At 43.3% G+C, this 17,962-nt stretch overlaps 1 protein-coding gene across 4 annotated transcripts in view; it reads left to right on the plus strand.

The window, feature by feature from the left end:
• Window positions 1–530: 530 nt before the first annotated feature.
• RALGAPB (Ral GTPase activating protein non-catalytic subunit beta) overlaps window positions 531–17,962 on the plus strand; it is a 105,964-nt gene continuing 88,532 nt past the window's right edge. For 3 of the 4 annotated variants that reach the window (XM_019017373.4, XM_004062139.5, XM_019017374.4), the window contains exons 1-2: window positions 537–835; window positions 16,259–16,474. In XM_019017373.4, coding sequence (XP_018872918.3) covers window positions 16,289–16,474 — 186 coding nt within the window. In that variant the 5' untranslated portion in view covers window positions 537–835; window positions 16,259–16,288. Of the gene's footprint in view, window positions 836–16,258; window positions 16,475–17,962 lie in introns of all 4 variants that reach the window. The other variant, XM_055373230.2, reaches the window with a different exon arrangement.

The following is a 17,962-nucleotide window of genomic DNA, read 5'->3' on the forward strand; positions in this document are numbered from 1 at the left end:
AATGTCTGGCGCATTGCAGGTGCTCGAAGTAGTATCTCTTAGTATTATTACTACTGTCTTATCTCGATCAGATTCAGCTCTTCAATGAGAGGCTCTAAATCTTATGTTCGATTCACCTTTGTAACCCACACCGGGCCTAGAATAGAGCACTGTTCATAATTAATGCTGTGCCCGTGTAATAAGACGGCGGCGAGCAAAGGGCATCATTTCAGAGGAAGAGTGCTGTAATGGTGGGATGGGAGAAATTCCTAGAACCTAGGTGGGAGCCAGAATCTTGCAGAGAAGCCCCTTATCCGTCTGCACCGAAAGCAGGTAGAGTGGATGCCGTAAGACTCCTAAGGACGCAGGGAGAGCGCCTCCTCTGTGACGCGATGAGGTAGGTGCATCCGTCACTTCACTCCTCCCTCTCCACTTGATCCGGAAAAGGAGGAACGGAATGCGTCCCGCGCGGCGATCTGGGATAGCTGCGCAGGCGCAGCTTCCGGCTCTGTGTCTCGGGAATTATTTGTCGCCACCAGTTCAGCCCCATAGAAAGCTCTGATTAGGCGCACCGCGCACGCGCAGTGGCCCACTTGGCTGGGGAGTTATTTGACGCCGCCGCCCCTGGCAGTCGGAAGTTGCCTGAACAGATCCCAGCCGGCTGGCTCGACTGGCCTTCGTCGTCCCTTGGCGCCCTGGGAGAGTCGCTGACGAGTGGACTGACGGACCGCCTGAGGACGGCCGGCCAGGGCGGTGAAAGCGCCAGCCCTATGGCGCGGGTCGCGTGAGGCGGAAGGCCGAGGAGGGCCGGCGGCGGCGCCCGCCCCGGCGATGCGGGCCCCGCCCGTTGCCTCAGGTAACCGGGCAGCCGGCCCCGCCGCGGCCGGACCCTCCCCTCTCCTTCCCTCTCTTCCCCTCCCGGCGGTCAAGGGACGGCTGAGGCTTGTTTCTCGGCTCTGGGTGCTCCAGGGGCCCGGCCTTTGGAAGCTCGTCTGCAAATTTTTGGGAGACCCACGGGGGCGGGGAAAGCTTGGCCCTGGAGTGGGCGGCTGCTGTCGAGTCTGTGTAAACCCGGTCTAATCCTTGGGAGCTACCCCGGCCAGGCGAAGCTCTCTCCTGGCAACCTGGGGGAGGGGGCGGGTCTGGAGCGGAGCGAGACAACTCCCGCAAAGAATTTGGTCCAGCAGAAAGGTTAGGCGAGTTGCTGCCGCCCAGTGGGGACGATGCTGCCCATTACACAGTGACACTTTGATGAGGAAGAGTTGATGATGGGAGTAAACAGCTAACCCCCATTAAGCGCTTCTTATCTGCCAGGCATCATGCCAGGCCATTACGTTCTCCACGTCTAACTTCACAGCAACCCTGTGAGGTAGGATTGTTGTCCCCATTTTACTGACGAGGCAACTGAGTCCCTGGGTGGTTGGGTGACTTAATTACCCAAGGTCACATAGCTAGTAATTTGAACCGAAGCATCCGACCCAAGTGCTTAACAATTAGGGCAGTGGCTCTCCAACTTTGCTACACTGTAGAATCACCTGGGGGAAATTGTAAAGGTTTCTGATGCCCATGTGGCATCCCAGACCAAAACAATCAGAATGTCTGGAGTTGAAAGCCAGACTTCAATATATTTTTTTTAAAATATGCCCAAGTGACTCCAACCTGCAGCAAAGTTTGGGAACCGCATGTAATTTGATAATTCTGCATCTCAAAAAGCATCTCTCTTTCTCCAGCTTAAGTGTGCAGGAGAATTGTCTGGGAGCTTGTTAAACTTGCAGGTTCCACCCGCAGAGATCTTTAGGTTCACTGACCACTACACCTTGTGAAAGACTGTTAGGGGTGGAATTCTCTGCAGGGAATCTGAGTCATCTGGAACATTTAAAATGTATGCATCTTATGCAAACTGCTCGTTTGCAATTTTCCTAAATATACAGTACTTATAGGTGTAGCGTCTGTAACCTCTGGGTCGTTTTTACATATGCTGAAAGTCTGCCTAGACCATCCTCTGAACGTTCTGGCCATCCCACCCAAATGCGCACACTTCTGCTCTCTCCTATATACATATACACACCCTTTTCTTTCTTTCTTTTTTTTAGACAGAGTCTTGCTCTGTTGCCCAGGCTGGAATGCAGTGGCATGATCTTGGCTCACTGCAACTTCCGCCTCCTGAGCTCAAGCAGTCCTCCCACCTCAGCCTCCCAAGTAGCTGGGACTACCATGCTTGGCTAATTTTTGAATTTTTTTTGTGGAGATGGGGTTTCTCCATGTTGCCCAGGCTGGTCTCAAACTCCTGGGCTGAAGCAGTCCACCCACTATGGTCTGCCATAGTGGTGGGATTACAGATGCGAGCCACCGTGCCAGGCCTACATACCCTTTTCTTCCTGTCTCTGGCTGCATTAGCTTTAAGCATTCCCTTCAAGATACCTCTGTCCCTGACCCCTACCCACCTTGAGTCCTTCCAATTTGCTCTTTAGGAACATCGTAGTGAAACTTATCAGTTATTTTTCTGAGTTGTAGTTCTGTCCCTACTTCTAGATTATGAGAAGCTTTAGGGCAGGGACTATGTTTTCTTCATCTCTGTATTCCTTCCAGTGCTTTGACATACAGACTCACAAAGCTTTTACTCAGCGGAATGTTTGGGTCCTTTTATGTCATAGATAGATCATGTTGCAAACAGATTCTTCTCTGTTTCCATTTTTGTAAAAGATGTTTGGTAGTTCCCAGCTTATAGAGTTTTGTTCTTTTTGCTTAGGAATGAATATTCTAGTTATGTTCAGTAATTTGTCCAGCAGTTGAACACACACATTGAGTTCTTACCAATTGCAAGGCACTCTGTAACTAACCATGTGCAATCAACATTGTTTGATTTTTAATGTCTGATTCTATCACAACCAGACGCAATCATGTCTGTAGGGAAAGTCTTTTTATTACTGTTAGACCTTTGCATGTGTTCCCTACTTCATTGTCCAAAAAAGCGTTTAGTTGTCATCCACTAAATGCCACTGCCTTGTTGGTATTTGGTAGATACAAGCAGATGGGATTGCCATTGGTAATGTTTGGTCCTGTTCACCAGGAGCGATGACGTTAAGTACTTAATGAAGAGTAAAATCATGTTGTCACAGGAATTGACAAATTTAGCACATATTTATTGCAGAATGTCTGAACTGCCATTGCCCCATTTGCCATATTTACAAGTTTAAAGGAAGGCAGACCAATAATTCAGATTGGATTTGTTCTTGGTTGATCTGAAAACCGTGTAAGGATTTGCAAAAGTTAGTGAATATGTGTGTGAAGGTCATTATGAAGAGGTTTTTGGACAATAAAGATTTTTTTTTTGTATAGCAGTTAAACATGACAAAGTATGTAGACTGAATTAAAAACACATTTCATAAAATATTTTTTCTTTTTTTTTTTTTTTTTTTGAGATGCAGTCTCGCTCTGTCCCCCAGGCTGGAGTGCAGTGGCGCAATCTCAGCTCACTACAACCTCCGTCTCCTAGGTTCAAACGATTCTCCTGCCTCAGCCTCCTGAGTAGCTGGGACTACAGGCACCCACCACCACACCTGGCTAATTTTTTTGTATTTTTAGTTGAGAGGGGGTTTCGCCATGTTGGCCAGGTTCATGTCGAACTGCTGACCTTAAGTGATCTGCCTGCCTAGTCCTCCCAAAGTGCTGGGATTACAGGCATTAGCCACTGTCCCCAGCCTATAAAATATTCTTTGTAAGGATTGTTATAGAAAAATTTTCTTGGTTCCGTTTTGTATTATTTGGTCAGTTTTTAGGCTTAGCACTAATAGAAACTGATGGGACAACTTATGTTAAATTCAGATACTCAAGAAACTTGTCCTTGTGTGTCTGATCAGATATGGACACAGTATCCAGTTCTTGCTTTAGCACATGGAAGAAACTCAATCTTTAAGGCTGAAGGTTTAAGTCTGTAGTTGTGCCCCAAAGTAAAGGTGAAAAATTCCACATGCTCAGAGAACAAAAGTGACTCTAATCATGATAGCTTGGGACCTAGAAATGGATTCTGTTTAATACGAGGTACTCATCAGTGTTAGCAGGTGTGTTTGCTGACATGTGCAAAGACTTTTTGGGCAGAATAGTTGATTTTCTTTGGTGCGAGATGATTTAAGTTTTAAAATTAAGGTGCATGGAGTTTCATTCTAACTTTTTATAGATGCGGAAAGTAACTTGGTCAAGGCTACATGGTTAGCTTCTAGCACCTCCAGGACTAGAAAGCAGGTCTCCTTCCTCTGGACGGTGTCCCCTTTCACCCCCGACCCCTTCCCCATGAGAAAGGTTGTCTTGTGTATTGTTGTGTTGTGTTTGCATGTCTGTGTGTGCATGGGATAGGGAAGGGGAGAGAGTGATCTGCTATGTTTGAGAAACTCAATTAGATATCTAGAGGCCCCTCGACTTATGATGGGATTACTTCCCAGTAAACCTATCAAAGTTGAGAAGATCGTAAGCCAAAAATGCATTTAATATACCTGCTGAACAGAATAGCTTAGCCTCATCTACCTTAAACATGCTCAGAACATTTACATTAGCGTACAGTTGAGCAAAATTGTCTAGCACAAAGCCTATTTTATAATAAAGTGTTGAATATTTCATGTAATTGATTGAATATTGTACTGAAAGTGAAAAACAATGGTTATGTGGATAATGAGAGTACGGTTTTTACTGAATGCATATCGCTTTCACACCCTGGTACAGTTGAAAATAATAAGTTGAGGATAGTGAGTACTTGGTGTGTGAAATGCACTTAGCTATATAAACTGGGAATACAAAGATAAATAAGACACGGCCCCTGTCCTCAAGGAGTCTAATCAAAGTTATAATAAAATAATAGTGTAGTATCTGAAGCAGCTCTGTCAAATAGAATTTTCTGCAATCATGGAACTAAATCTTACTTGCTCTAATATGGTAGCCACTGGCCACATGTGACTTGTAAGCACTTAAAATGACTAGTGTAACCAAGGAAGTGATGTTTGACTCAAATAGTTTAAACTTAAAACTATTAAAATTAAAAGTTTTTAAAATTTAAATAGTTACATGAAATAGCTGCTGTATTGGACAGAGGTCTGTTTTATGCCTCAGAGAAGGTCTCAGGCATAAAAGATGAGAACTGTGGTGGTGCTGGTAGGGGGCAGACAGGGTATTCAAACGTTCTTTGGGTAGCTTACCAAAAACTACCACTTTCCATGTTTTGGGAGAGATGCAGGCAGAACCTGTCTTTGTTTCCTGTAATTCAGGTGTTTGATGGGATCTCTAATAGCATCTGGTACATAGGTGAATACATGCCTTTTTTGCCAGCTTTATTGATGTTTGCCTTATGGGGTCAATGGGACTGCAACAGAAATATGAGTCATGAGGTTATATGGATGAATTTGGTGCACCTTAAAAAAGCACAGTTTATTTATTTGCTTAGTGTTTTAGCACCCTGTATCCTATTTTTCCCAAGAGAAATAGGCATGTCTTATAATGTGTACCTTCCATTGGTATATTTCAAAGTATGTCAACTTAGGTTGCTTTATTTGATCCTTCTCCCAGGTCACTCTAGATAGGCACTGCAGGTATTCTCCCTGTTTTACAGATGAGGAAACTATGACAAAGAAATGCCAGGTCGCCGAGTGCGGTGGCTGACTTGTAAACCCAACACTTTGGGAGGCTGAGGTGGGAGGATTGCTTGAGCCCAGGAGTTTGAGGCCAGCCTGGGCAGCATAATGAGACTTCGTCTCTATAAAAATTTTTCCAAAAATTAGCGGAGCATGGTGACACACACCTGTGGTCTGTTACTTGGGAGGCTGAGTGGGAGGATTACTTAAGCCTGGGAGGCAGAGGCTGCTGTGAGCCGAGATCGTGCCACCGCCCTGTAGCCTGGGCGACAGAGTGAGACCTTGTCTCAAAAAGAGAAATGCCGGTTGACTTATCCAAAGTCATATGGTGAGGTATGGAGTCAGGACAAAGGGAAGTAGCATTGGACTTTGAGGCAAGAGGTGGAGTTTCTTGTCCCAGATCTGCTGTTACTTGATGTGATCCTGAGCAAGTCATAGCTTTACTTTGTTTCCTTACCTAGTGGTTAGTGACATCTGTCTTACCTAACCTTCTAGGGTTGTTATTGGAATAAAATGAAGTAACATGTAAAAGCTCTTTGAAAATGATAAATTATGCAAAGGTACATTGTGCTCAAGCAAGATCTCAAGTAGTTTTTCTTTTTTTTGAGACGGAGTCTCGCTCTGTCATCCAGGCTAGAGTGCAGTGGCGTGATCTCAGCTCACTGCAACCTTCGCCTCCCAGGTTCAAGCAATTCTCCTGCCTCTGCCTCCTGAGTAGCTGGGATTACAGGCAGCCGCCACCACACCTGGCTAATTTTTTTAATTTTTATTATTATTTATTTTATTTTATTTTTTATTTTTGAGACAGAGTTTCGCTCTTCTTGTTCAGGCTGGAGTGCAGTGACGCCACCTCGGCTCACCGCAGCCTCCACCTCCTGGGTTCAAGTGATTCTCCTCCCTCAGCCTCCTGAGTAGCTGGGATTACAGACATGCGCCACCACGCCCAGCTAATTTTGTATTTTTAGTAGAGACAGGGTTTCCCCATGTTGGTCAGGCTGGTCTTGAACTCCCGACCTCAGGTGATCTGCCTACCTTGGCCTCCCAAAGTCCTGGGATTACAGGCATGAGCCACTGCACCTGGCCAATTTTTGTATTTTTAGTAGAGATGAGGCTTTGCCATATTGGCCAGGTTGGTCTCAAACTCCTGACCTCAAGTGATCCACCCGCCTCGGCCTCCCAAAGTGCTGGGGTTACAGGTGTGAGCCACCACATCCAGCCTCAAGTAGTTTTTGTTGTATTATGCTGCTGTCATAACTCATCAGTTACCATATTGAATACTACTGTACCATGGTGTCATCTTTGATTTCTCTTGTCTTCCTCACTATGAAACTTTCTCTTGGGCAGCCACTGTGTTTTGTTTATATTAGGATTTGTCCTAAATCCTAGGACAAATTTGACATGTAGCTGGTGTTTAATGTTTGTTTAATGAAATAACTTATGTCTGGATGCACTTTACAAAGTTTTAAAGAATTGTTTTTTGTAATGAGACTTGAAGCTCCTTGGGAACAGGGATGTTGTTTATTTTCTGTGCTTGTTGCATAGAAGGCATGTAATAAATATTGTTTGAATCAATTGATGTAATTAATGTCAGGCTATGGTCTTAGAGTGTCCACCATTGTATTGATTATTTTGGTAATTTGTCATTTAGACCAAACTTGCATGTTATTTTGTGGTGGTGCTTACGAGCCATAAGCTGTTACCCAGCACACACAACCTCCAGAGAGAATACCTAGAAAATGAGTACATATAGAGTTGGGAAGGAAATTAAGGGATCTGCAGGGGAGCACTGTTGACTTCTTCCCCGTCTTCCCATTATATTTACTTCTGGAGCATTGAAGGTAGAGGTTTCTCTGCTAGCAGCTCAGGTTGATAGCAGACAGCCACCTGGGGAGGGGACTCAGGATCCCTAATATAGCAGTTGAAGTCCTTAATCATCTAACTTGACAGTTATATCATTATATCTCACTACAGTGCCTGAAACCTCCCCGTTACCCCCCTGACCGCCCTCAACCTTAGCCTATATGGTAGCCACATTGGAGTTTGCTCTTCTACTATCCCTTCAGTGTATCTTGGACACTTCCATCAAATTGCTTTAATGGAAATTTAGTTCCCGATGTGTCATGCCTGTGGTAAGGTTAAACTTTCTTCTTCTTCTTTTTTTGTTTGAGACAGGGTCTTCCTCTGTTGCTCAGGCTGGAGTGCAGTGGTGCGATTTTGGCTCACTGCATCCTCCACCTCCTGGGTTCAAACGATTATCATGCCTCAGGTTCCCGAATAGCTGGGATTACAGGTGTGTGCCACCATGCCCGGCTAAGATAAGGTTAAACTTTTGCTCATTTTCTGCCTCCAGTTTTACTGAATTAATTACAAATATTCAATCCTAACATTCAGAGTCCTTCCAAATTGGTCACTGCTTACCTTTGAAACCTTACCACCTTCTACATATAGCTTTCTTTCCTTTGGCTCTGGGTTTTCAGTTTCTAGTGCTTTTTTTTTTTTTTTTTTTTTTTTTTTTTTTTTTTTTGCTACCTGAAGCAAGTTTCCTTTCTTTTATGTATTTTCTTTTCTTTCTTTTTTTTTTTTTTTTTGAGACGGAGTCTCGCTCTGTCACCCAGGCTGTAGTGCAGTGGCGTGATCTTGGCTCATTGCAACCTCCTCCTCCTGGGTTCAAGCGATTCTCCTGCCTCAGCCTCCTGAGTAGCTGGAATTACAGGTGCATGCCACCACGCCCTGCTAGTTTTTGTATTTTTAGTAGAGATGGGGTTTCACCATGTTGGTCAGCCTGGTCTTGAACTCCTGACCTCAGGTGATTTCACCTGCGTCGGCCTCCCAAAGTGCTGGGATTACAGGCATGAGCCACTACACTTGGCTCTTCTATGTATTTTGTTCTCTCTTTTATCTGTGACCCCCCCCACCCCCCCCCTTTTTTTTTTTGAGACGGAGTCTCGCTCTGTCGCCCAGGCTGGAGTGCAGTGGCGCAATCTTGGCTCACTGCAAGCTCCGCCTCCCAGGTTCACACCGTTCTCCTGCCTCAGCCTCCTGAGTAGCTGGGACTACAGGCATGTGCCACCACGCCCGGCTAATTTTTTTTTGTATTTTTAGTAGAGACGGGGTTTCACCGTGTTAGGATGGTCTCGATCTCCTGACCTTGTGATCTGCCCATCTCGGCCTCCCAAAGTGCTGGGATTACAGGTGTGAGCCACTGCGCCCGGCCTCATCTGCCCCTTTTTACCCTCAGTCTTATCACCTCAATTTTCTTACCTCCATCAAAATTATACCCTTCCTTCAATGCACAATTTGTATGCTCTGTATCTATAGTCTTCCCTGATCTTACGCTGTTGTTTTCCAGCTCAGCCTATCTTTCAATCAAAAGTAATCTTTTTCCTTTGAACTTCCATGGTGTCTTGCCTATAGTTTTTAAAAATATCACATTCAACATTTTAATGTTCTAGTTTATGTTATAGTTATTTATGGTAGGTATTAGTCTGTTTTCATGCTGCTGATAAAGACATACCCAAGACTGAGCAATTTACAAAAGAAAGAGGTTTAATGGAGAAATCCTAGTTCCGTGTGGCTGGGGAAGCCTCACAATCATGGCGGAAGGCAAGGAAGAGCAAGACACATCTTATGTGGATGACGGCAGGCAAAGAGAGAACTTGTGCAGGCAAACTCCGGTTTTTAAAAAGCCATCAGCTCTCGTGAGATTCATTCGCTGTGATGAGAACAGCGCAGTGAAGACTTGCCCCCATAATTCGGTCACCTCCCACAGGGTTCCTCCCATGACAAATGGGAATTGTGGGAGTTACAATTCAAGATGAGATTTGAGTGGGAACACAGAGCCAAACCATATCAATGTATACATCTTAATCTCCTTAATTAAGCCATGAACTCATTGAAAACAGGAACCAAGTCCTATTAATCTTTCTTCTTCATGGTTTTAACACTGCATTGGACAAAATAGATGGTTAATAGCTGTTTATTGAATAAGTCTACTTGGTGGTCCCTGCCAGTGTCTCTGAATGTTCATATATATAGTCAGGATGCTGACATATACTTACCAATTCTATGACATGAAGATGTAGTAATAAAAACATATTACATTAAGTTGTACCAACATTTCTACCACTAAGTTAAAACTACAGTTGACTCTTGAACATCATAAGGGTTAGGAGCACTGACCCTGTGCAATCAAAAATTTTCATGTAACTTTTGAGTCTGCCAAAACTAGTAATAGTCTTCTGTTGACCAGGAGCCTGGCCAATAACATAAACAGTCAAATAATACGTATTTTGTATATATATTATATGCTATATTCTTAAAGTAAGAGAAAAGAAAACGTTATTAAGAATTAGAAGGAAGAGAAAATATATTTACTATTCATTAAGTGGTAATGGATCATAAAGGTCTTCATCCTCATCATCTGCATGTTGAGTAGGCTGAGGAGTAAGGGGAGGCATTAGTTTTGCTGCCTCAGGGATGGCAGAAATGGAAGAAAATCCATATGTAAGTGGACCTTAGCAGTTGAAACCCATGTTGTTCAAGGGTCAACTGTACTTGCATTTCTCTACCATCCTTCTAATCTTTAGTCACAGCTGTATGTTTATCTTTTTTTTTTATTTTTTTTTGAGACAGAGTCTTGCTGTGTTGCCCAGGCTGGAGTGCAGTGGCGCCATCTCGGCTCACTGAAACCTCACCCTCCCAGGTTCAAGAGATTCTACTGCCTCAGCCTCCCAAGTAGCTGGGATTATAGGCACACACCACTAAGCCCAGCTAATTTTTGTATTTTTTAGTAAAGACAGGGTTTCACCATGTTGGTCAGGCCGGTCTCGAACTCCTGACCTCAGGTGATCCACCCACCTTGGCTTCCCAAAGTCCTGGGATTACAGGCGTGAGCCACCGCGTCTGGCATATGTGTTTATCTGGTTGTAATTATGATATATATGTTTTTCTTTCTCTAATAGTTATTTATTGATTGCTTACATGGACAAGGGCATGTTTCAGACGGATTACATATGTGATTCTTTAATCACCACCACAAGAAACACAATGTGTAGGCTCCTAATCTACTATTTGCTTTTTTTTTTAGACAGAGTCCCGCTCTGTAGCCCAGGCTGGAGTGAGTGAAGTGGCACAATCATGACTCACTGTAGCCCCAACACCAGGATCCAAGTGATCCTCCCACTTCAGCCTTCAGAGTAGCTGGGACTACAGGTGTGGGCCACCATGCCTGGCTAACTTTTTTGTGTTTTTTGTAGAGTTGGGTTTTCTCCATGTTGCCTAGGCTAGTCTCAAACTCTTGGACTCAAGCAGTGTGCCCACCTCCGCCTCCCATGGTGCTGGGATTATAGGCGTGAGCCACCATACCTGGCCTTATTCTATTATTATTCCCATTTTACAGATGAGGGTGTTCCAACACAAAAGTAGAGTAACTTTTGCAACGTTACCCAGCTTGCAGGTAGAGCTGGGATTTGAATCTATGAAGCCTAGCTCCAGAGCACTGGCTCTTAACCACTCTCATCTATGTTTTCATGCTTCTCTGTAATCTCAGTGTTTAATGGCTACATAATAGTATATAGAATTAATATGTCCTAATTATGAAATTTTCCCATTATTGATGGAAGTTAAATTACACCCACTTCCCCATCTTATATGTAATACTACAGTGAGCATGTTGTACATTTTTAAAAGTTGAGCTGTTTTATAAGGATAAACAAGTCAAATTACCGGGTCAAGGCACCCTTTGTCTTCTGCTTTGTACTGGCAAAACGTTCATGCTATCCTTGGGTGAATGTTTAGAAAATGACATATCAGCCTGAGGTGCCTTACAAGTGTGCCAACTTATTAACCGGATGGAGCTACAAACAACCCCATGGCAAGTAGACTAAGACATGGCAAGTGTGATCAAGACACGTGAGGGTTCTGCCATGGTGCTATCCTGAGAGGTTGATGCAGATGCCATGATGCTATCCTGAGAGGTTGATTCTTGCCTAGGAGGGCCTAGGCGGTGCGGCAATACTGGCTCCTGAAAGTAACGTTCTCCAGGATCTCCAAGGTTTGTTGCTTTGGATAGCCTAAGCCACAACAGCAAGAGGAGGTTCTTATTTGTGTGTTTAAGAGTAGGCTGGGCAGGCGCAGTGGCTCATGCCTGTAATCCCAGCACTTTGGGAGGCAGAGGTGGGTGGATCACAAGGTCAGGAGTTCGAGACCAGCCTGGCCAATATGGTGAAACCCCATCTCTACTAAAAATACAAAAATTAGCCAGGTGTGGTGGTGGGCGCCTGTAGTCCCAGCTACTCAGGAGTCTGAGGCAGGAGAATTGCTTGAACCCGGGAGACGAGGTCACAGTGAGCCAAGATGGTGCTATTGCACTCCAGCCTGGGTGACAGAGTGAGACTCCATCTTAAAAAAAAGAAAAGAAAAGAAAAAAAGAAAAGAGTAGACTGGCCACTGACAATACTGGGCCTAATGGAACTCCCTCTACCAAATCTGTCACTGCACTTTGCCTTCATCCCTTTTTTCCCTAACAGCAACCACAATGAAATAAAGTGAAGTTGTAGGACCTCCATAGTTGGGTTATAAGCCCAGCCCCTGCAACAAAGGTGGGTTGGGGTGACTTCTGGGGCACCAACAGCTTATACAAAGTATACACTTCACTATCCTCTTTCCATAAGGATTTTGCTAATTCAGTTACCAAAACTAGTATATGCCTTTATCTGTGATCAGAGGCATAAATTGGACCATAGATAAGTTCTTTTTTAGCTGACATTGTGTGTTTTTTTTGTTTTTGTTTTTGTTTTATTTTGTTTTGAGTTTAGTTGATAACATTTAAAGAGTAGGAGACTGTAGAAATGTCCAGATTTTCTGTGTCTCTTCAAAAATTGGATTATCTGGCAAGTCTGGGTCTGCATTCCTTCTAGGTGACAGCTAGAACTGTGTAATAGCTGTAAACAGAGCTTGTATACTAGCTCTTGTTGCCCAGGCTGGAGTGCAATGGCACGATCTCGGCTCACAGCAACCTCTGTCTTCCGGGTTCAAGTGATCCTCCTGCCTCAGCCTCCTGAGTAGCTGGGATTACAGGCGTGCACCACCATGCCCGGCTAATTTTGTATTTTTAGTAGAGTTGGGGTTTTTCCATGTTGGTCAGGCTAGTCTCCAACTCCCAACCTCAGGTGATCTACCCGCCTTGGACTCCCAAAGTGCTGGGATTACAGGTGTGAGCCACCACCACACCTGCCTGGTGATGTGATTTTTCTAGAGTTGTGAACAGTTCTTGGTTCTAAAGATAATGAAGCTTAGTCTTCCTCAATTTATATGATTAATTGCATTATTGGAAAATTCAGTCTATTAAAATAGCACAATATATTTTGTATTTATATGTAAATGAAGTTAATTTTTAGGCTCAATGATTTTCTAGCAGATGTTCAAAAGTCATGTGAGATGTGGCATAATTGTTCATTGTGCAGGACTGTCTCATGCAGTACAGGATGTCTAGATTTCCTGACTCTGCCTGTAATACCAGCAGCTCGCCCTAGTCATTGTGCTAACCAAAAGTACACTTATTTCCACAGTGCCTCTAGGTGACAGGTTTTTCTATTAAAAATCGTTGCCCTAATCTCTCAGTTGGGTCCTTAACCTCCTCATCAGAGTTGAGTTTTTTGTTTTTTTGTTTTTTCTTTTTTTGAGACGGAGTCTTGCTCTTGTCACCCAGGCTGGAGTGCAGTGGTGCGATCTCAGCTTACTGCAACCTCTGCCGCCCGGGTTCAAGCCTCTCCTGCCTCAGCCTCCTGAGTAGTTGGGAATTACAGGTGCCCGCCACCACACCCGGCTAATTTTTGTGCTTTTAATAGAGACGGGATTTTGCCCTGTTGGCCATGCTGGTCTCAAACTCCTGACCTCAGGTGATCTGCCCGCCTCGGCCTCCCAAAGTACTGGGATTACAGGTGTGAGCCAGAGTTGAGTTTTATCACTTGTTTTGTTAGTTTAATAGGTACAAAGTGATACTTTAGTTGCCTTTGTGTTTCTTCCATGTTTGTTTCTAATGTTTATGTTCTCTTCATTGTTTTACTTAACATATCCGTAATTATAATGCATTTCTTTGTTTTAATGTTTTTTGTCTGCATTTTGTTAAAGTTTAGCATCTTTTTTCTGTTACATATATTTTGATGTTTTCGTTCAGCTTTTTCATTGTATCCTTTCTATATCTTTTTTTTTTTTTTTTTTTTTTGAGATGGAGTTTTGCTTTTGTCGCCCAGGCTGGGGTGCAGTGGTGCCATCTCTGCTCACTGCAGCCTCCACCTCCCGGTTTCACGTGATTTTCCTGCCTCAGCCTCCCAGGTAGCTGGGGTTGCAGGTGTGTGACACCACGCCCAGCTAATTTTTGTATTTTTAGTAGAGACAGGGTTTCACCATGATGTTGTCCAGGCTGGTCTCGAACTCCTGACCTCAGGTGATCCACCCACCTCAGTCTCCCAAAGTGCTGGGATTACAGGTATGAGTCACCACGCCTGGCCTATATCTTTCTATTTTACATGTTTCTTGAAAGCATTTTTTGGTTTCATTTAATCATTTAAACATTAATACATTTAGAGAATGAAAATTTCTTACATTTAAAAACTTAAAAGAAGTTTGTCAGAAGGATTTAATAGCTATTAAACCTATTTTGATTGGTCTTTCATAAGGTATACTCCTCTCTTCAGAATTGGGAGGGTAGTGGCCATTTCTTAAAAATGCAGATTCTCAGGCCCCAGCTCAGACCTGCAGAATTGAGCTTTTTCTGAATGGGGTCTAGGAGTCTGCATTTTCAGCTAGACCCTTTCCTCCCCTGATGATTCTTAAGTGTACAGTAGAGTTTGAGAGCTAGTTTGTCCTTTTTTTTCTTCTTAAAATCTGTTTTCTTCCAATAATATGCTGTGATGGACCCTGAATATTAAATATTCATTTAGTATTTGGAAACCATCCAACTTTTATTTTTACTAGTAATTGGCTTCAAACAAGTGAACATTTTTAAATTTTTATTTGAATATAACATACAAAATTTTGGACACACTTTAGTGGAATAGAGGGAATACCTTCTGATATCTTCCTTTTTCCCACTGGTAGACCTTGACACTCTCAAACACATGGTCAGCGTCCACTGTGTGCCAGGGACTCAGAGGTTCAGGAGGCAAGGTCCCCACCCAAAAAAGGCTGACACTTTTGTGGTGAATGTATCTGTACACCACTAATGAATGAGCTAATGGGCAGCTTTATATGAACATCCAGTAATAGGCACTCAGCTGAGAGGAGTTGGTCTAAGGAGTCAAGAAAGGTTTTACCAAAGAGAGGACATTTGAGTTGGGCTTTGAAGGCTGAGTACTTCATAAGGTGGATCAAGGCAGGGAATGGCAGTTCAGTCAGTGGGAGCAGCATGATCAGTGACTTAGGGTAAGAAAGGATTTGCTGGGCTTGAGCAATCATCAGTAGTTCTTTGTGGCCATTGCTTGGGATGTTTGTGGGAAAGTGGCAGTAGAAGATGAGGCTGGCAAGGTGGTATATGCAATTCCCATTAGAATTCTAGCAAGGCTTTATTGTTGATTTTTTTTTTTTGATTTGGATAAAATAATCGTATACTGAAGAATAAATGTCTAGAGAAGACAATAAAGTTTTGGAAAAAACATTCTATAAAGCCACTGAACTTAAATCATTATGGGTTGGCATGGGAATAGACAAGTAGTTGAATAGAACAGAAGTTTCATAGATTCTAGAAGAAATGAAAATTTAATATATGACAGAATTAGTATTTCGGTTTAGTGCGAAAAGGATGTATTTTTAAGAGGTGATGCTGACACAACTGACCATACATTTAGAAGAAAGTAAAATCAGACCTTTCCTACACCACTTACAGAAGTAAATTCCAGATGAATATACAAGTTAAGTGAAAAATTATGCAATTATCTTGCAGGAAAATCTAGGAGACTACATATTCACATTAGGGTTATGTTTTCAAATTTTTGGACTAAGACCTATAATAACAAATGTATTTTCCGCTGGGCACGGTGGCTCACGCCTGTAATCCCAGCACTTTGGGAGGCTGAGGTGGGTGGATCACCTGAGGTCGGGAGTTTGAGACCAGCCTGACCAATGTGGAGAAACCCTGCCTCTACTAAAAATACAAAATTAGCCGGGCATGGTGGTGCATGCCTGTAATCCCAGCTACTCAGGACGCTGAGGCAGGAGAATTGCTTGAACCACGGAGGTTGCTGTGAGCCAAGATCACACCATTGCACTCCAGCCTGGGCAACAAGAGCAAAACTTCGTCTCAAAAAACAAAAAAAAAAAAAAAGAAAAGAAAAAAATGTATTTTCCATTGTGACCCAGAACATATGCATATATTACAAAGGAAACAAGTTTCACAGAAACATTGCTTGCCTTTATTATGTGTGATGCCTTTATCATACATCCTATACCATCTAATTAAAACAAGTATTATCCATAACATTTATTTCATGACCCATAGTTTGAAAAACATTGATAGTTTCATGACCCACAGTTTGAAAAACATTGATAGAGGCAAGATGTTTGCAGCATTCTTTATCATGCCAATAGTCTATACATCTGTTTTATTTATTTCTGTTAATTTCCAGTAGTATAATTTGACATGCATTTCTGTTTTGTCTTTTCAGGTGCCATTTGGATTGTACTTTAGTGGCACGATGTACTCTGAGTGGAGGTCACTGCATTTGGTGATTCAGAATGATCAAGGCCATACCAGTGTGCTGCACAGCTATCCAGAGAGCGTTGGACGAGAGGTGGCAAATGCTGTAGTCCGTCCTCTTGGGCAGGTGTTAGGTACCCCTTCAGTGGCTGGTAGTGAGAGTTTGTTAAAAACTGACAAAGAAGTAAGTGTTTCTAAATTTCATTCTCTTATATGAAAATGTACATTTGTTCTTGAAGAATTTGTTTAATGTTAACTTTTTTGTTCTTTTTTCTTTGAAAAGAGCTGTAGTAGAATAACGTCAACTTTTTAATGGATTTCTCCCCAACGTAGTATGACTTCTCAATTTTGATCTTGTTTGAGTTGAGGGCTGGGACTCGGAGTTTGTGGAGGTTATAAGGAGTGAGTTGTACTGTTTTGCTGCTGGGACTTTTTACTGGTTATGGTCAATTCTCCACTTGAGCTGAAGGCCAAGACAAAGACTTGAATGTCAAACCCTTCCCCCAAAGATCTAGGCTTAGTCTTCTGATTTCCATTTAGAGTGTGTTTGGAAGGCCTCATCCCTACCTCTGGATGGCCCCTGACTGAAGACTCATGTCGAGTTTTCAGGCTATGTGTATGCTGTGCTTAAGCTCTCCCCTGTCCCCATCCCTATCTACTCCTTCCTGGCTTCCAGGTTTAAGAGTGCTGCAGAGAAGCCAAGCCCTTCTGGCCTAAGCCTAGGTGATTGGAATTGGGGTCGTGTTCGCTGTTTCTTTTTTTTTTGACAGAGTTTTGCTTTGTCACTCATGCTCGTGTGCAGTGGCACCACGGCTCACTGCAGCCTCAGTCTCTCTGGGCTCAAATGATTCTTCCACCCCAGTGAGTCCCAAGTAGCTGGAACTACAGACACGTGCCACCACGCCAGGCTAATTTAAAAATTTTTTTTATAGAGATGATGTTCTTACTATGTTGCCCAGGTTGGGTGTTTACTGTTTCTAAAGATAGGGGCTCTTGGAATGGCTTGCCCTGAAGCTGGCCCTTTGTTCTTGGGTTCAGCGGCCCAGGCTGAAGTTAAAAAGTTGCCATTGGGAAGTCATGAAGGGGCCCTGAGAATGGAGTGATAGAGGAGCTTGCTAGTATAAATTCTGGCTAAGATGCAGGATTAAAACTTTGTCCCTTGTGTTGAAGAAGCTCATGCAACCTTCAGGCTTCATGTTTAGCAAAACCTGTACCCTATTTCTCAGACCCTTTTTTTCTGTTTGCTTTTTGGTTTCCCGTGAAGGAGAGATTAGACTTAGATATAAGACTAAAACTTGTAGCTCTAAGGGTAGGATCCTCCTTCAGCCATGGGTCTCTGAAGAGTAAAGGTCTTCAGTCTGAGGAACATTTTTCTCTCTTCAGAGGACCCTAGATTTATCCCCGAGGACTAGCACAGGCCCTAGTATTTCTCTTCCTGGTGCATTTGTGATCCCTTGTTGCCTTCTCCTGGGAAGAGATGGTACGTGAGTAGATAGAGGTGCTCTGATGCAGCCCTTTTTTTTCTCCTTTCTCACCATTGAAAAGAGATGAGAATTCCTGTTTCCTCTGGAATTATACTTTTTTTTTTTTTTGAGACGGAGTCTCGCTCTGTCGCCCAGGCTGGAGTGCAGTGGCATGACCTCGGCTCACTGCAACTTCTGCCTCCCGGGTT

Source organism: Gorilla gorilla, chromosome 21 (assembly GCF_029281585.2).
Source record: "Gorilla gorilla gorilla isolate KB3781 chromosome 21, NHGRI_mGorGor1-v2.1_pri, whole genome shotgun sequence".
In the NCBI taxonomy this organism is placed as follows: Eukaryota; Metazoa; Chordata; class Mammalia; order Primates; family Hominidae; genus Gorilla; species Gorilla gorilla.